Here is a 13,792-nt window from a genome sequence, read left to right on the forward strand (position 1 = left end):
TTTATTTAAAATGATGATAAATAGATAAAATAATATTTAAAACAACTATTAATTATTTTTTTTGAAATTAAAACAACTATTAATTATTAAAATATTACTTCTTCTGTAAGCGGGACCACGTAGTACATATTTTATTACTTTTTTTAAACGTGAGACCCGTTAGTTACCTAGGAGAGAGAATGTCCTTATATAGTTACCCGTTCCTTAATGGGGAGTCATTTTTCCTTCCTCCAATAGGGGGTCCTTAACGGGGAGTGATCCTTGTTAAGTAAGGACCTCCCATTGGAGATGCTCTTATAACGTTAGAAGTGTAAGTATTTGAATAATATGACAATTTTTTATATAATCAAAATTTTATAAAGAAAATGAAGTATGGGTGATGTTAACTTGTGCCCTAAGGGCACATGTTAAGGAACCCAAAAAAAGCAACTTTGCATTGAAAAACATGATATTTTAACTTTTTATAAGTTGACTACACGACTTTTGAGGCGTATATTTCTATAAAGAGCTCCTTAACATTTGCCTTAGAGGGCACAAGTTAACATTTGTCATGAAGTATTGATTTAAAAATCAAAGCAATAAAAAGAGAAAGTAAAAAGATAACTTGAGATTTTTGTTTTACTTAATTAGCTATTTGTCAAGAAGAAAAATAAAATGAAAAAATCTTCATTTTGTGAAGTTTTTGTTTTATTTCATTAGTTAAACTAAGCAAGTCCTCGTGAGCTTAGCTCAGTTGGTATGGACAATGCATAAAATATGAAGGTATGAGGTTCGAACCCCGACCACCACCAAAAAAAGTTAAACTAAGCAAGTTGATCGTTTGAGTCAAGAACTACTACTAAAATTGCGAGGTTTTTTTTTGTTTTTGTTTACAAAATTGCAAAGTTATTGATGCATTGATTAATATTATATATTTTAATCTTATTTAAGATACTTATTTTTAGGGGTGTTCAAAACCGAACCAACCAAATAGAAAAACCGCAAATCGAACTAACCTAAACCGAAACCGCAAAAAACCGCATTTAGTTCAGATGTAATCAGATCATTTTCTTGCTCAACCGCATGGTTTGGATTGGTTTGCGGTTTTCATTTTACCAACCAAACCAAACCAATCCAAACCGCAACATAAGAAAAATGTTAATTAAACATATCTCACCTAGACCAATACTCATAGAAACTCAATGGAAAGTTTTATAAAATGACATATTTTTTCTCTTGATAGATTCCGTCTTTGCTTTTTATTTATAAAACGTATTTATATGCTACTTGAAATTTTAGATAATGATAAAATCTTAGATAATGATGAAATCTTAGTCTTTTTCATTTCTTACAAAATAGGATTACGTTTTTTCCAAGTTTTTAACTTAGTTTATGTTGTTGGAAACATCGTAAAATGAAAATGAAATTGTAATATTTGATGAAATTTAAAACATTACTGAAAATATGTTGTGTATCACTTTTTTAACTTGATTTTAATGTTGGAAACAAAAAATTGTATTGTCTCAAAAAAACCGCACCAACCGATCCAACCCAAACCGCATTGGTTTGGTTCGGATTTTATTTTTAAAGTCAACCAAACCAAACCAAAACACATGTTTTTTTATCTTACGATTCGGATGACTTTTACCCTCAAAACCGAACCAAACCACACGCAAACACCCCTACTTATTTCTATGTTATCTCTTTGCCACGTCAAATTCTTTCAATAAGTTGAAAAATTAAGATAAACACTTCAACTTTTCGAATCTTTTATGATACTTTCATTGAAGATGCATTGGAAAAAATACTATTTATTTTTTAATGAAATTCTATTGAAAAAAGGACTCGTATGTGTTTTTACGCCCAAAAATGATCCTGGTAGTTAACAAACAAAATCAATTTTAAACAATCTTAAAAGTTAATTTAAGATGAGATAGATCCGTGTCACACACGCATGACACCAAATTCAAATTCTTAGGAAAGTCTCGACTAAAAACCAAATAGTACTTAATTAATCCAATCGAAAGTACCTAGTACTTTATTGTTAAATAAAATTCATGATGATTCCACCTCCAAATAGAGTTCATGATGAGTTTTAAAAACATTACTCGCTCCGTTTCAAAACGAGTGTCGTTTTAGGTGTTTACACACATATTAAGAAATGCAATGATTAAAATAAAGAGAATGATTATTTTACCAAATTATCCTTATTAACTATTGGTTAGTTTTAAAAGTAATACTTTGAAAGTAGTGTGCAGAGTATTAATTGGAGGGTACAATTGAAAAGAAAAAGTTATTATTGCATTGGAAACTGAAAGTAACGCTAAAGCGACACTCATTTTGAAACGGAGGGAGTATCTTTCTAATACTTAGTCCATTCATTTTTTATTTGATAAAATCAATGTGGATCTCAATACGCGCATGTTTGGTTGTGCAGCATGAATAATTGATTTTGATAGAATTGATTTTGTAAAATTCATTTTGGTTAGAAGTTGTTATAGCTAAAAAGTGATTTGTGTTTGATTGTATTTATGTAAAATAGATTGAACTATAAATTTATTTATGGAAATCAATTCTAGAATAAAAAGCTATAAATCTTAGCTTCAAGTAGAATCAATTTTACTCGACAATAATCAAACAAAAATCAATTTTAATCGACAACAATCAAACATGTCAGAATCAATTACCTCCAGAATCAATTACGATCTCTCTAGAAGTGGAACCAAACATACACTAAAAAAATGTCAAAGGAGTCTTATATAAATAAATTAACAAGACCCACATATATTTGACTCGATTAGAGAGAGTGACGAAGAAGAAAAAAAAGTCATTATAAACTTTTTTTGGTGGTGGCCGGGATTCGAATCTCAAACCTTATATATATTTTGCATTATTCTTACCAAATTGAGTTAAGCGCACGGGACCGTCATTATAAACTAGATACCTTAAAATAATTCTATATGCATTTCAAATGACATGAAATATAACATACTCAAGACTAAAAGACTAATGCTTACTCTAATTTCTCCTTTAATATAAGATGGCATGCTATCTTTTAGAAACCTACCCCCACTTCCACCTTGTTCTTCCTCAACCTAATCCTGATAATCTTCATTCATCGGGGGAAAAATCTCTCAGTTATGACTAAAGAAACTAGAAGAGTGATGCTAAGATAGAACACACACACACACACTATTAATGAAGAAGTAAATTTCAGTGGTGATAGTGGCAACCAAAAAAAATTGAACGGAAGCATTTGTTAACAAAATCCTTTTAATTACTATCGTGTATTGGACAATAGTAATAGTATTATCTTGAGGGAGGGAGGGAGGGAGTTGATAACTTTTTTAATTAAAGAAAAGAAAAGGATATACTAGTAGGAAAGTAAAGTAGAAAGAAGGTCACGTGGTTCCGATGTGTAAAAGTGATGATAGTTACCGTGTGTGTGAAGAGTTGAGAAGTTTAGATTGAGAGAGAGAGAGAGGGATAAGATTAGATTTGGGTGGGTGATGAATGATATTATATTACTAATAATATAATATAATAATTGCAATTAGGAGCAGCCTTACAGACAGTGTTGAACGTGAACCCCACTCCCTTTCCCATTCCCATTCCCATTCCATTCCCAGGTGGTGTTTGTTCTCATTCTCAACACCAATAGCAATAAGCTATACCATTTTTCACTCTCCAGACCAACCGACATATTAACACTCACCAATAGCTATTATTATCATTGATTGGTTAAAAGCAACTTGTGTTTCCTCTTTACAACAAAACAAAACAAAACACAGCCTTTTCTTTTTCCCCCTGTTTAAGATACTCTCTCTTAGCTTCTTAGATAGATAGATGTTGCGTGTCTTCAAGTTTTCCATTTTCTCATTACTAAACTAAACTTAATGCATGCTGCATGCTTATTTCTTTTGTTGTCAATTTTTAGATATGAATTTTTATTATTATTATTATTACTGTGTTTGGCTGGTGTTGCTGTTTTTGCTCCCCTATTTGGAACAAGTTTATTCAAATTCAACAATTTCAAGACCCTCCGTTGTAAATATTGGTGCTATCTTCACCTTTGATTCTTCCATTGGTAAAGTTGCTAAACTTGCCATGGAACAAGCCGTCAAAGATGTCAACTCCAATTCCTCCATTCTTCATTCCACTCAACTTGTTCTCCATATGCAAACTTCCAATTGCAGCGGTTTCGATGGCATGATTCAAGGTATCCTATCTATTCCTACCTTTAATTCATTCATATTAGATATCTAAATATTTGTACTGTACTAGTTATCATTTACAATAATTTTGCAGTATCACATTTAACATACATCCATGTTTTTATAGAAAATCACATGATTGAACAAAGATTTGTGAACCTATTGTATTGTATTCATTGCAGCTTTGCGGTTCATGGAGACGGATGTAATTGCTATATTAGGTCCACAATCTTCTGTAGTTTCCCACATAGTAGCCCATGTTGCAAACGAGCTTCGTGTTCCTATGTTGTCATTTGCAGCTACGGACCCTACACTCTCATCGTTGCAGTTTCCTTTCTTTGTCAGGACAACACTCAGCGATTTGTATCAAATGACCGCTTTTGCTGAGATCATTGATTTTTATGGATGGAAAGAAGTTATTGCCATTTATGTGGATGATGATTATGGACGAAATGGTGTGTCTGCGTTAGATGACGCGTTGGCAGGGAGGCGTTGTAGAATCTCATACAAAGTTGGAATCAAATCAGGACCTGATGTTGATAGGGGTGAAATCACCAATTTGCTTGTGAATGTGGCAATGATGCAGTCTCGAATTATTGTTGTTCATGCACATTCTAATTCTGGATTTATGATCTTCAAAGTGGCCCATTATCTTGGAATGATGCAGGAGGGTTATGTGTGGATAGCTACTGACTGGCTTTCCACTGTTCTAGATTCAACTTCTCTTCCATCGGAGACAATGGATACTCTGCAGGGTGCACTTGTTTTGCGCCAGCATACGCCTGATACTGATAGGAAAAAAATGTTTATCTCGAAGTGGAATAATTTAACTGGTGGTTTCTTGGGATTAAATTCTTATGGCCTACATGCTTATGATACTGTTTGGCTGGTTGCACAAGCTATTGATAAGTTTTTCAGTCAGGGTGGTGTTGTTTCATGTACCAATTACACAAGTTTGCATAGTGATAAAGCAGGTGGTCTTAACCTTGATGCAATGAGCATATTTGACAATGGAACTCTTCTGTTGAACAATATATTGCGGAGTGATTTTGTTGGATTATCAGGTCCAATAAAACTTGATTCAGAAAGATCTCTTTTTCGTCCTGCCTATGACATCATTAATGTTGTTGGAAATGGCGTTCGTCGAGTTGGCTACTGGTCTAATTATTCTGGTCTGTCAATTGTATCTCCTGAGACGTTGTATGCTAACCCACCTAATAGGTCAAGTGCAAACCAGCACCTTCACACTGTGATATGGCCTGGAGAAACAACATCCAGGCCCCGTGGATGGGTTTTCCCAAACAATGGCAAACAACTGAGAATTGGTGTGCCTATAAGAGCCAGTTACCGTGAATTTGTGTCACCAGTGAAGGGAACTGATTTGTTTAAAGGGTTCTGTGTTGATGTATTTGTGGCAGCTGTAAACTTGTTACCATATGCTGTTCCTTACCGATTTGTGCCATTCGGAGATGGCCACAAAAATCCAAGCTACACAGAATTCGTCAACTTAATAACCACTGGTGTAAGTACTGCCTTATAAACCTGATCCTCTATGTATGCTAACAAATATGATTTAGATTCATTATTTTCTCCCAACTGGCTAATTCTTTCATTTACACGGAACAGTATTTTGATGGCGCTGTTGGTGACATTGCTATTGTCACAAATCGGACAAGGATTGTAGATTTTACACAACCATATGCTGCATCTGGACTTGTTGTGGTTGCTCCTTTTAAGAAGATTAATTCCGGCGGTTGGTCTTTCCTGCAGCCGTTCACTCCTTTCATGTGGATTGTGACTGCTTGTTTCTTCTTTTTTGTTGGGATAGTTGTATGGATTCTGGAACACAGGGTAAATGATGAGTTCAGGGGTTCACCTAAACAACAATTTGTAACCATATTATGGTCAGTTATTTATTTGAGAGAATCTTACAGTGATGCTTTGCTAAATAGTTGCATACTTTTGTATATGCTGTGGTATAAACGAGACTACTACTACTACGCTACTACTAATAAGTAGCTTCAGATGCTGTCCATGCAATGGAAAGCATAGGCATAACCTATATGTTTCTTATACCATGTTTATTAGATTTTCATGCCATTATGCTTGTCAATAGGATGTAGAAAACATTTAAGAATTTAAAGTTTCAGTTTACCATTTTTTGAGGCAGTTGCAGCCTGCAGTATATGATTTGTCTTCATTTTGAATACGGTGGTTTCAGTTGTTTCTGATCCATCTATTTTTACCATGCATGCAGGTTTAGCCTGTCAACTCTATTTTTTTCCCACAGTAAGTGATACTCCAGTTAATTTTGTTAGTTAAAGTGATACTCCAGTTAATTTTGTTAGTTAAAATTTAAACAGACATGATGAAGCACTTTATCGTTTTTTTTCCCCTTACTTCTGCAGGAGAGAACACAATGAGTACTCTTGGTCGCGGTGTAGTACTCATATGGTTGTTTGTGGTTTTGATCATTAATTCCAGCTACACTGCTAGTTTAACATCCATACTCACGGTGCAGCAGTTATCTTCACGTATCAGTGGCATCGAAAGCTTAAAAGCTAGTGATGAACCAATAGGGTTTCAAGTGGGTTCATTTGCCGAACATTACTTGACTGAAGATATTGGAATATCTAGATCTAGACTTGTTCCTCTTGGATCTCCAGAAGAATATGCTAAGGCACTCCAGCTTGGTCCTAATAAAGGAGGCGTTGCTGCTATTGTAGATGAACGACCTTATGTCGAAATATTCTTATCAACCCAATGCACATTCAGGATTGTAGGTCAGGAGTTCACCAGAAGTGGCTGGGGGTTTGTGAGTATCTATCTACCTTTTAAATAAATAATCAATGGGAAAAATAAAATAGATATTTAAATGTGCTGCAAACAACTGTGAATATTGAGTCTTTCAAAAGAATTAATTTTTTTTTTTTATGGGAAAAGTGAATCACTATTTGGTTGGCCAATATTGAACATAAACACCCTCAATTACTTGCTTTTTTAAGTGATGCTCTAAGGAAGGGAGGGATTTAATTTGATAATCTGTTTGATTACGAGAAGAGAAGGGGAGGGAAAATAATTTTCTCCACGTTTAGTTAATGTATTTAAAATGCTTTTATGTTTAAACCTACCTGTCCACCCTTTCAAATCCCGCCAACATTGGAGGGAAGGCAAAATTGAGTTAGGTCCACTGCTTGTTGTTCTCTTTAAAATGGTAATATATGCATGTACCTAACTCATCCTTTAGTGTATTCAGTATCATTTTCCATAAGACTCATTTTGTTTTTATTCTATTAGCATGGGTATTAGGGTATGTTCTGTATATATGTGATTCTTTGATTAGACTAACTTTCAAATATCTTGAATGGAAAAACTGAATCTTCAATGACATCAACTGCATATTTCCTTGCTTTTGCGTTCTTTGTCTCCTCTCCACTTCAACGTGCTTATCAATGTGGGTTGTCATTATATGTTTATGACTAACTTTCAAATATCTTGAATGGAAAAACTGAATCTTCAATGACATCAACTGCATATTTCCCTGCTTTTGTGTTCTTCGTCTCCTCTCCACTTCAATGTGCTTACCAATGTGGGTTGTTAATATATGTTTATGACTTATTCGTCATCCTGAATTTGTGCTGTCAGTGTTATAATCACAACACATTGTTTATCATCTCATGACAGGCATTCCCTCGAGACTCCCCTTTGGCGGTGGATTTGTCAACTGCCATCCTACAACTTTCTGAAACTGGGGATCTGCAACGGATTCATGATAAGTGGATGACGCGAAGCACATGTAGTTTAGATAATACTGAAATTGAATCAGATCGTCTTCAGCTCAAAAGTTTCTGGGGTCTCTTCATCATTTGCGGGATGGCTTGCTTTATTGCTCTCGTCATATATTTTTTGCAGATTATGTTACTGTTACGACATTCTACTCCTCCCGAATCTGCTTCTAATGTTGGCCCACTTCAAAGATTTCTTTCACTCATCGACGAGAAGAAAGGTCCATCGAGGAGTGAAAGAAGAAAGAGGAATGGAGATGAAATATCACCTGAAGATCAACTGGGAAGGCAACCGAAGAGGATACAAAGAGTAATGGCAGCATAGTTCAAATCAAACAATTAAACAATATTTATTGATGTTAGCCGTTGTGCTATTTTTGTACAAATCCCAAATTTTAGAGCATTGTAAATGATTCTAGTGATAAAATTACTCTTCTTACACGATATATATCTGGCAGTTTGTTAGGGAACGTTATTTCATTTACAAGAAAAACAATTGGGAGATATCTCTAAGTACATGTTAGTCCTTGTATTACATTCAATACAAACACCATTAAAAGTCAAGGGATCCTCTTAATGATTGTGATTTCTTGTAGCTACAATATTACATTATCAGCTCCTTCCATTGTAGTAGATTATATCTTTGAGAACTGTGGTAAATGGTAATTTCATTCATTTTGTTGTCTGAATTAGCATGTAGAGTTATTGATTTATACTCCCTCCCGTCCTATTTATATCGTTTGTTTAAAATTAATACTACATGCTAATTAATATTGTTCCATATGGTGGATTAGTTAGTTTTATTTATTGCTATGCCAGTTTATGGAGTTACATCATGATGTAATGTTCCTTCAAAAAAAAAAAAAAATCATGATGTAGTGTTAGTTACACACTCCAAGAATGAATGATGTTAACATAAAAATGATTGATGCTTGGTATCCGAGTCAAAACACTTGGTATGAACTACGGATTAGGAAAGAACTATTTTTCCTATTTCCCTCCTTTGAATTACTAATTTTGTTATTGAGAATTGTGAAATCGTATATCAGATATCAGAACGGCATTGTTATTATCAATATATATAATGATACTTATGAATCGTTGTTACACCAAAACTCATTATTGACCATAGACAAATTTAACTTGGTATCAATCCCTCAGACATTACAAAACACATTGTATGTCTGAACATTTTGTTCTTTTTTCTCATATGAATGATATCATACGTAAATAACAAAAGAAAAAAACAAATGGCTTGCTTGTAGAGGTAATAATCAAGTTAGAAAATGATTCTCCTCTATTCATAAACTTTGCATTCCTCATCGGACGGGTTTGTCTCACAGAAGTCCTCCAATGGATCTCCACTCCCTGCTTGAGCGGTGCCTGGCCATTTGTTTGCTACTAGATGTGCCAAATCCACCACTCTTTGACTGAAATCACCAACATTGTAACTATCAATAACATGATCTATATCTATATTACAAGTACACAAAAAGTCAACAACTCCAGCAGCAACTTTCATCATTTGAGGTCTGTTTGGGTTGACTTATTTGAACTTTTCTATTGAAATAAACACTTAATATATTGTTTGTGAGAACTTGTAGAAACAGTTTATCACATGTCCATAAGTTCTTTTTAGATTATTTACATAAGCTCTTCATGATAGCTTATGAAAACACTGACTTTATTTTAGCTTTTATTATTGAAAGAACTTGTACATAAGCACTTTGTGATAAGCGCTAAAGTAAGTTGTTTATCCTAAAAAGATGCATGGATGTTCTATTTGTATATACTGGAATGGAAAATAAATAAATAAAATAGTTATATGACACGAAACTTCATTATATGGATAGTAATCTAACCTGTAACCCCATTCATTGTCATACCAAGCAACCACCTTGACCATATCATCTCCCATGACCATAGTCAAGGAAGAGTCAATAGTTGAAGAAACATCGGTGCAGCGGAAGTCAACAGACACAAGTGGAACATCACAGACATCCAATACACCTTTCAATGGTCCCTCAGCTGCCTTTCTGAATGCTGCATTGACATCTTCAGCTGAAATACCCTTCTTCGCAACATTCACCACAAGGTCAACAACTGAAACATTAGGTGTTGGCACACGAAGGGCGATTCCGTTGAGCTTTCCCTTGAGCTGTGGCAGCACTAGAGAGACAGCCTTGGCTGCTCCTGTGCTGGTGGGGACAATGTTCAGTGCTGCAGCCCTGGCTCTTCTCAAGTCCCTGTGTGAAGCATCCAGAAGCCTCTGCACAAATACAATTTTTAGACTTTGTTTGGCTTGATTTGTTTTGGCACTAAAAATCACTTTGTATTTATATTAAAATTAAAAATAAGAGCTTTAGAAATAGTGCTCAAGTAGTCAAAAATAAGTGAGATCAAGCTGAGCCTTATTGTAACTTCTTATCCATTTTCAGTTGGAAGATTGACTAGGAAGCTATTGGAAATAAATAATGGACCACGCATAAGTAAAACAAGCTTTCAGTTCCAACAAACATATGATGTTTGATAATATACCTGGTCTCCTGTGTAGGAATGTGTGGTTGTCATGGTTCCCTTAACAATTCCTGGAAATATAGATCAAAGATGATTAAGTGGCTTTGAGCTAGGAATCAAATGTTGCTGTTACAATCTTAGCTATCAGTATGATGAGTATCAGAATTTTTGCTTACCGAATTCTTCATCCAGGATCTTCACAAAGGGAGCAAGACAGTTTGTGGTGCAAGAAGCATTGCTGTACATTAAGAAACATAAGAATGAATATGAATAATCAATCAAAACACTAACACTATCTTGCATTGACATTCTCAGCTGTGATACCCTTGTTCTCAACCTCAACATCCACAACGAGGTAAACAGTTTAAACATTAAAGCCTTACCTTATGATGTCGGCTACTTCATGGCCGTAGTCTTGCTCATTTACTCCAACAACGTAAGTTGGAATATCAGCGCCCTTTGCAGGAGCTGTGATGATAACTTTCTTGGCACCTGCTTGGATGTGCTTTCCGGCTCCAGGGCCATCCACAAACACTCCAGTTCCCTGAACAAAAATTCATTAACTTTAAAAAAATTCTCTCGAGTACATTCAGAAAATTTTTCTTTTCGTATTTTTCATAAAACAGTACTATGTTGATGAACCAATCACATGCTTGTATTTTCATTTTGTGGCCTACAATTGATGATGTTTGAATTTACCTCAATGACAATGTCAATTCCAAGCTCAGCCCAAGGAAGCTTAAGAGGATCCCTGCTAGAGACAACAAGGATGGGCTTACCATCAACTGTAATAGTCTCATTATTTAGTATTTTCACATCTGCTTTAAATGTTCCAAGCATAGAATCATATTTCAACAAGTGTGAAGCCTGAATATGTGAAACAAGAGGATGTCACTATTACTATACCATTCAATTCAGTGAAACTAATTTGTTTGTAGTACCAAAGCAAACTAAGTCAACACAATTAAAGGAGCAATGGCATTTGAAAACTTACATTCTTGACACCACCACTGTCATTGACAACAATTACTTCGAGTGGTGAGTCCTTTCGACCGTGCCAGCATCTCAGGAAATTTCTTCCAATGCGTCCGAAACCATTGATTGCTACCTTTAACTTGGCAACAGTCTCTCCCCTCACAGCAGTTGATCCAATGGCCTGATTATAATTTGCAAACCATAAGCAAATTGAATTTATTTAGCTCCAGTCCAGTAACCAAAGATGTTACTTAATTGCAATATTACTTTAATGATCTTTAAGGGATTTAAGAGAATGGCTTTAAAAGGAGATATTTAACTACAATTTTGTTGTTGCTTCCATGCAAATATGTTATGCAACCAACAACATTTTCTGAATGAAGGGTATCTAAGTATGATAATTTATCTAATGAAAAATATATTTAGCTACAAAGAAGATATTTAGAGCTAATCTATGTAGCAAAAATATGTAATACCGACGATTCAGATTACATGTGTGACTCGTGTCCAAAACGTGTCATTGTTTGACACCGACACATGTGATTACATTCAATTATTTCATTTTCCAAACTATTACCATTGTCAACAAGTCTGCGTCGTATTTGGTGTTTGTGTCAGTGCTTCATCGGAGCTAATACATTTATGCTACATATAAAAGAAGGAAGGAATCTCTCATGATCCAATGAGATATATAAAACATGTAACTAGAAAATAACCTTGGTTGCGAGTTGAGCAGCTACAACATCAGAAAAAGAAGACTCTCTAGCATTACTGGCATAGGTAATGCATGAAGTTGATTTTAGTCCACTGAATTCAGCCACCTCAAGTCTCTGCACAAGCAAAGTAAAGTGAAGTATAAGGCACTTTAAATTAAGATATGAAACAAAGCAATCATGAAGGACACAACCACAGAGAGAGTGAAACCTTTGAGGCACATTGAGTTGGGAAAGAGTGAGAGGCCTTTGATGGAAATCTTGTGCTTGTAGGGATTCTTGTAGAAGCTAAAGCTGCATGGGTGGCCATAGCTATAGATGCAACCAAGCTGAAAAACAACTCTTTGCTGAGTGTTTATATTTACAATGAAAATTATGGTTGATGAATGAGTGGTTAATATTTTTCTTTACAGATTTTTGTGAAGTTGATTGAGAGAAAGAAAATTATGGTTGCTGGGGGAGTAATGGAATGAGTGGTGAATAATTTGTAAGAATATCTACAAGATAAGATAATGTTTGGACATCCATGTATTCTGATCATTGGACTTTTTATTTTGAACCACATACATATAAATACATATAAGTATAAAACAGTGTGAAAGAAGGGAAAGATATGACGAGTGAGTTTAAATAAAAACTATTAATTTGTTTTTTATTTTATTTTTAAAATCGACAATACAAGTGAAATTTTATTAATTTAATCTTAGATAATGAATTTTTAGACACCTTGTATAACCAACACCAATGAATTCATTTCAGCATTGGTTGGGTTGTTTTTGGTCACTTGTAGTACCAAAATTATCCGTAGGATCATTACACTTAAAAAAATAATGTATTTTTTAAATGTTACAAAATATATATAAAATAAATAAATAAAATAACCCGTTTTTTTTTTTTCATTTGTTCCCCAAGGATGTTTCCATTTGTATTTTTATTAAAAAAATCCAAATAACATCAAATTGTAAAATTATAAGATATTTATAAAAGGATTTAATTAATATGCCCTATCCGGTAGTGTCACTTTAATACATGTATTTAATCATATTTTACTATTTCGTTTTTTGATATATTCCCTTCTAAAATATTTTTACAATTATTTATTTGATGAGATGTGATTGGATGAATGTGTAATAATAACACCAAAAAAAAAAACATAGGAAAACAAGTGGGATACCTCTATGTTACACAAGTGGGATCCTAGGAAAACAGGCAAGGCTACTCTTCTTCTCGTCAGCCCTAGGTGTGAAACCTACGTTGTAAAAGTACTTAAAAGCTACGTAGTAGAGAACAAAGGATATTGGTTGAACACGAAGAGATTGAGATAAAAAATAAAAAAAAAAACTCAGATGTTATCTAACTGGATAGTGATAGCGATAGTCTTGGTAAGTTGTGAAGGGTTGCACGTAGTCGGAAGTCATATATGAGTGAGTAAGTGCAAGTGTTGTATCTTGTATGTTGTACTCTTCTTTTTCCTCTATCTCTTTTGCATTTTGTATGTAACATCAAACATAGCTGTGTTATGTACGAACTCAGTGAATGTGCTGGAAAGAGACAAAATCTCATCGTGATGGGGATCAAAAAAAGAACAATTCCTCAAAATGTGGCTGGA

At 34.3% G+C, this 13,792-nt stretch overlaps 2 protein-coding genes across 3 annotated transcripts; one reads left to right on the forward strand and one right to left on the reverse strand.

The window, feature by feature from the left end:
- The first annotated feature begins 3,546 nt into the window (after nucleotides 1-3,546).
- On the forward strand, nucleotides 3,547-8,542 carry GLR3.3 (glutamate receptor 3.3). 2 transcript variants are annotated; one of them, XR_015032958.1, is made up of 6 exons: nucleotides 3,547-4,198; nucleotides 4,376-5,715; nucleotides 5,820-6,097; nucleotides 6,451-6,482; nucleotides 6,602-7,782; nucleotides 7,878-8,542. XR_015032958.1 is itself a non-coding variant. In XM_085757228.1 (6 exons), the coding sequence occupies exons 1-6, from the start codon at nucleotides 3,880-3,882 to the stop codon at nucleotides 8,301-8,303; spliced, it is 2,802 nt and encodes a 933-aa protein (XP_085613354.1). In that variant the 5' UTR covers nucleotides 3,547-3,879; the 3' UTR covers nucleotides 8,304-8,542. The 2 variants fall into 2 exon arrangements, 1 of the variants encoding a protein (XP_085613354.1); XM_085757228.1 differs by having other exon boundaries at nucleotides 6,602-7,008.
- A 486-nt stretch (nucleotides 8,543-9,028) lies between these two features.
- Nucleotides 9,029-12,514, reverse strand: GAPB (glyceraldehyde-3-phosphate dehydrogenase B subunit). The gene is made up of 9 exons (XM_085757229.1): nucleotides 12,395-12,514; nucleotides 12,187-12,300; nucleotides 11,490-11,651; nucleotides 11,195-11,362; nucleotides 10,879-11,039; nucleotides 10,672-10,733; nucleotides 10,517-10,566; nucleotides 9,841-10,247; nucleotides 9,029-9,408 (listed from the first exon to the last, which is right to left on the reverse strand). The coding sequence occupies exons 1-9, from the start codon at nucleotides 12,491-12,493 to the stop codon at nucleotides 9,276-9,278; spliced, it is 1,356 nt and encodes a 451-aa protein (XP_085613355.1). The 5' UTR covers nucleotides 12,494-12,514; the 3' UTR covers nucleotides 9,029-9,275.
- Between the last annotated feature and the right edge of the window lie 1,278 nt (nucleotides 12,515-13,792).

Source organism: Medicago sativa, chromosome 3, assembly GCF_051527215.1.
Source record: "Medicago sativa cultivar Bolivia chromosome 3, Bolivia_mono, whole genome shotgun sequence".
Classification (NCBI taxonomy): Eukaryota; Viridiplantae; Streptophyta; class Magnoliopsida; order Fabales; family Fabaceae; genus Medicago; species Medicago sativa.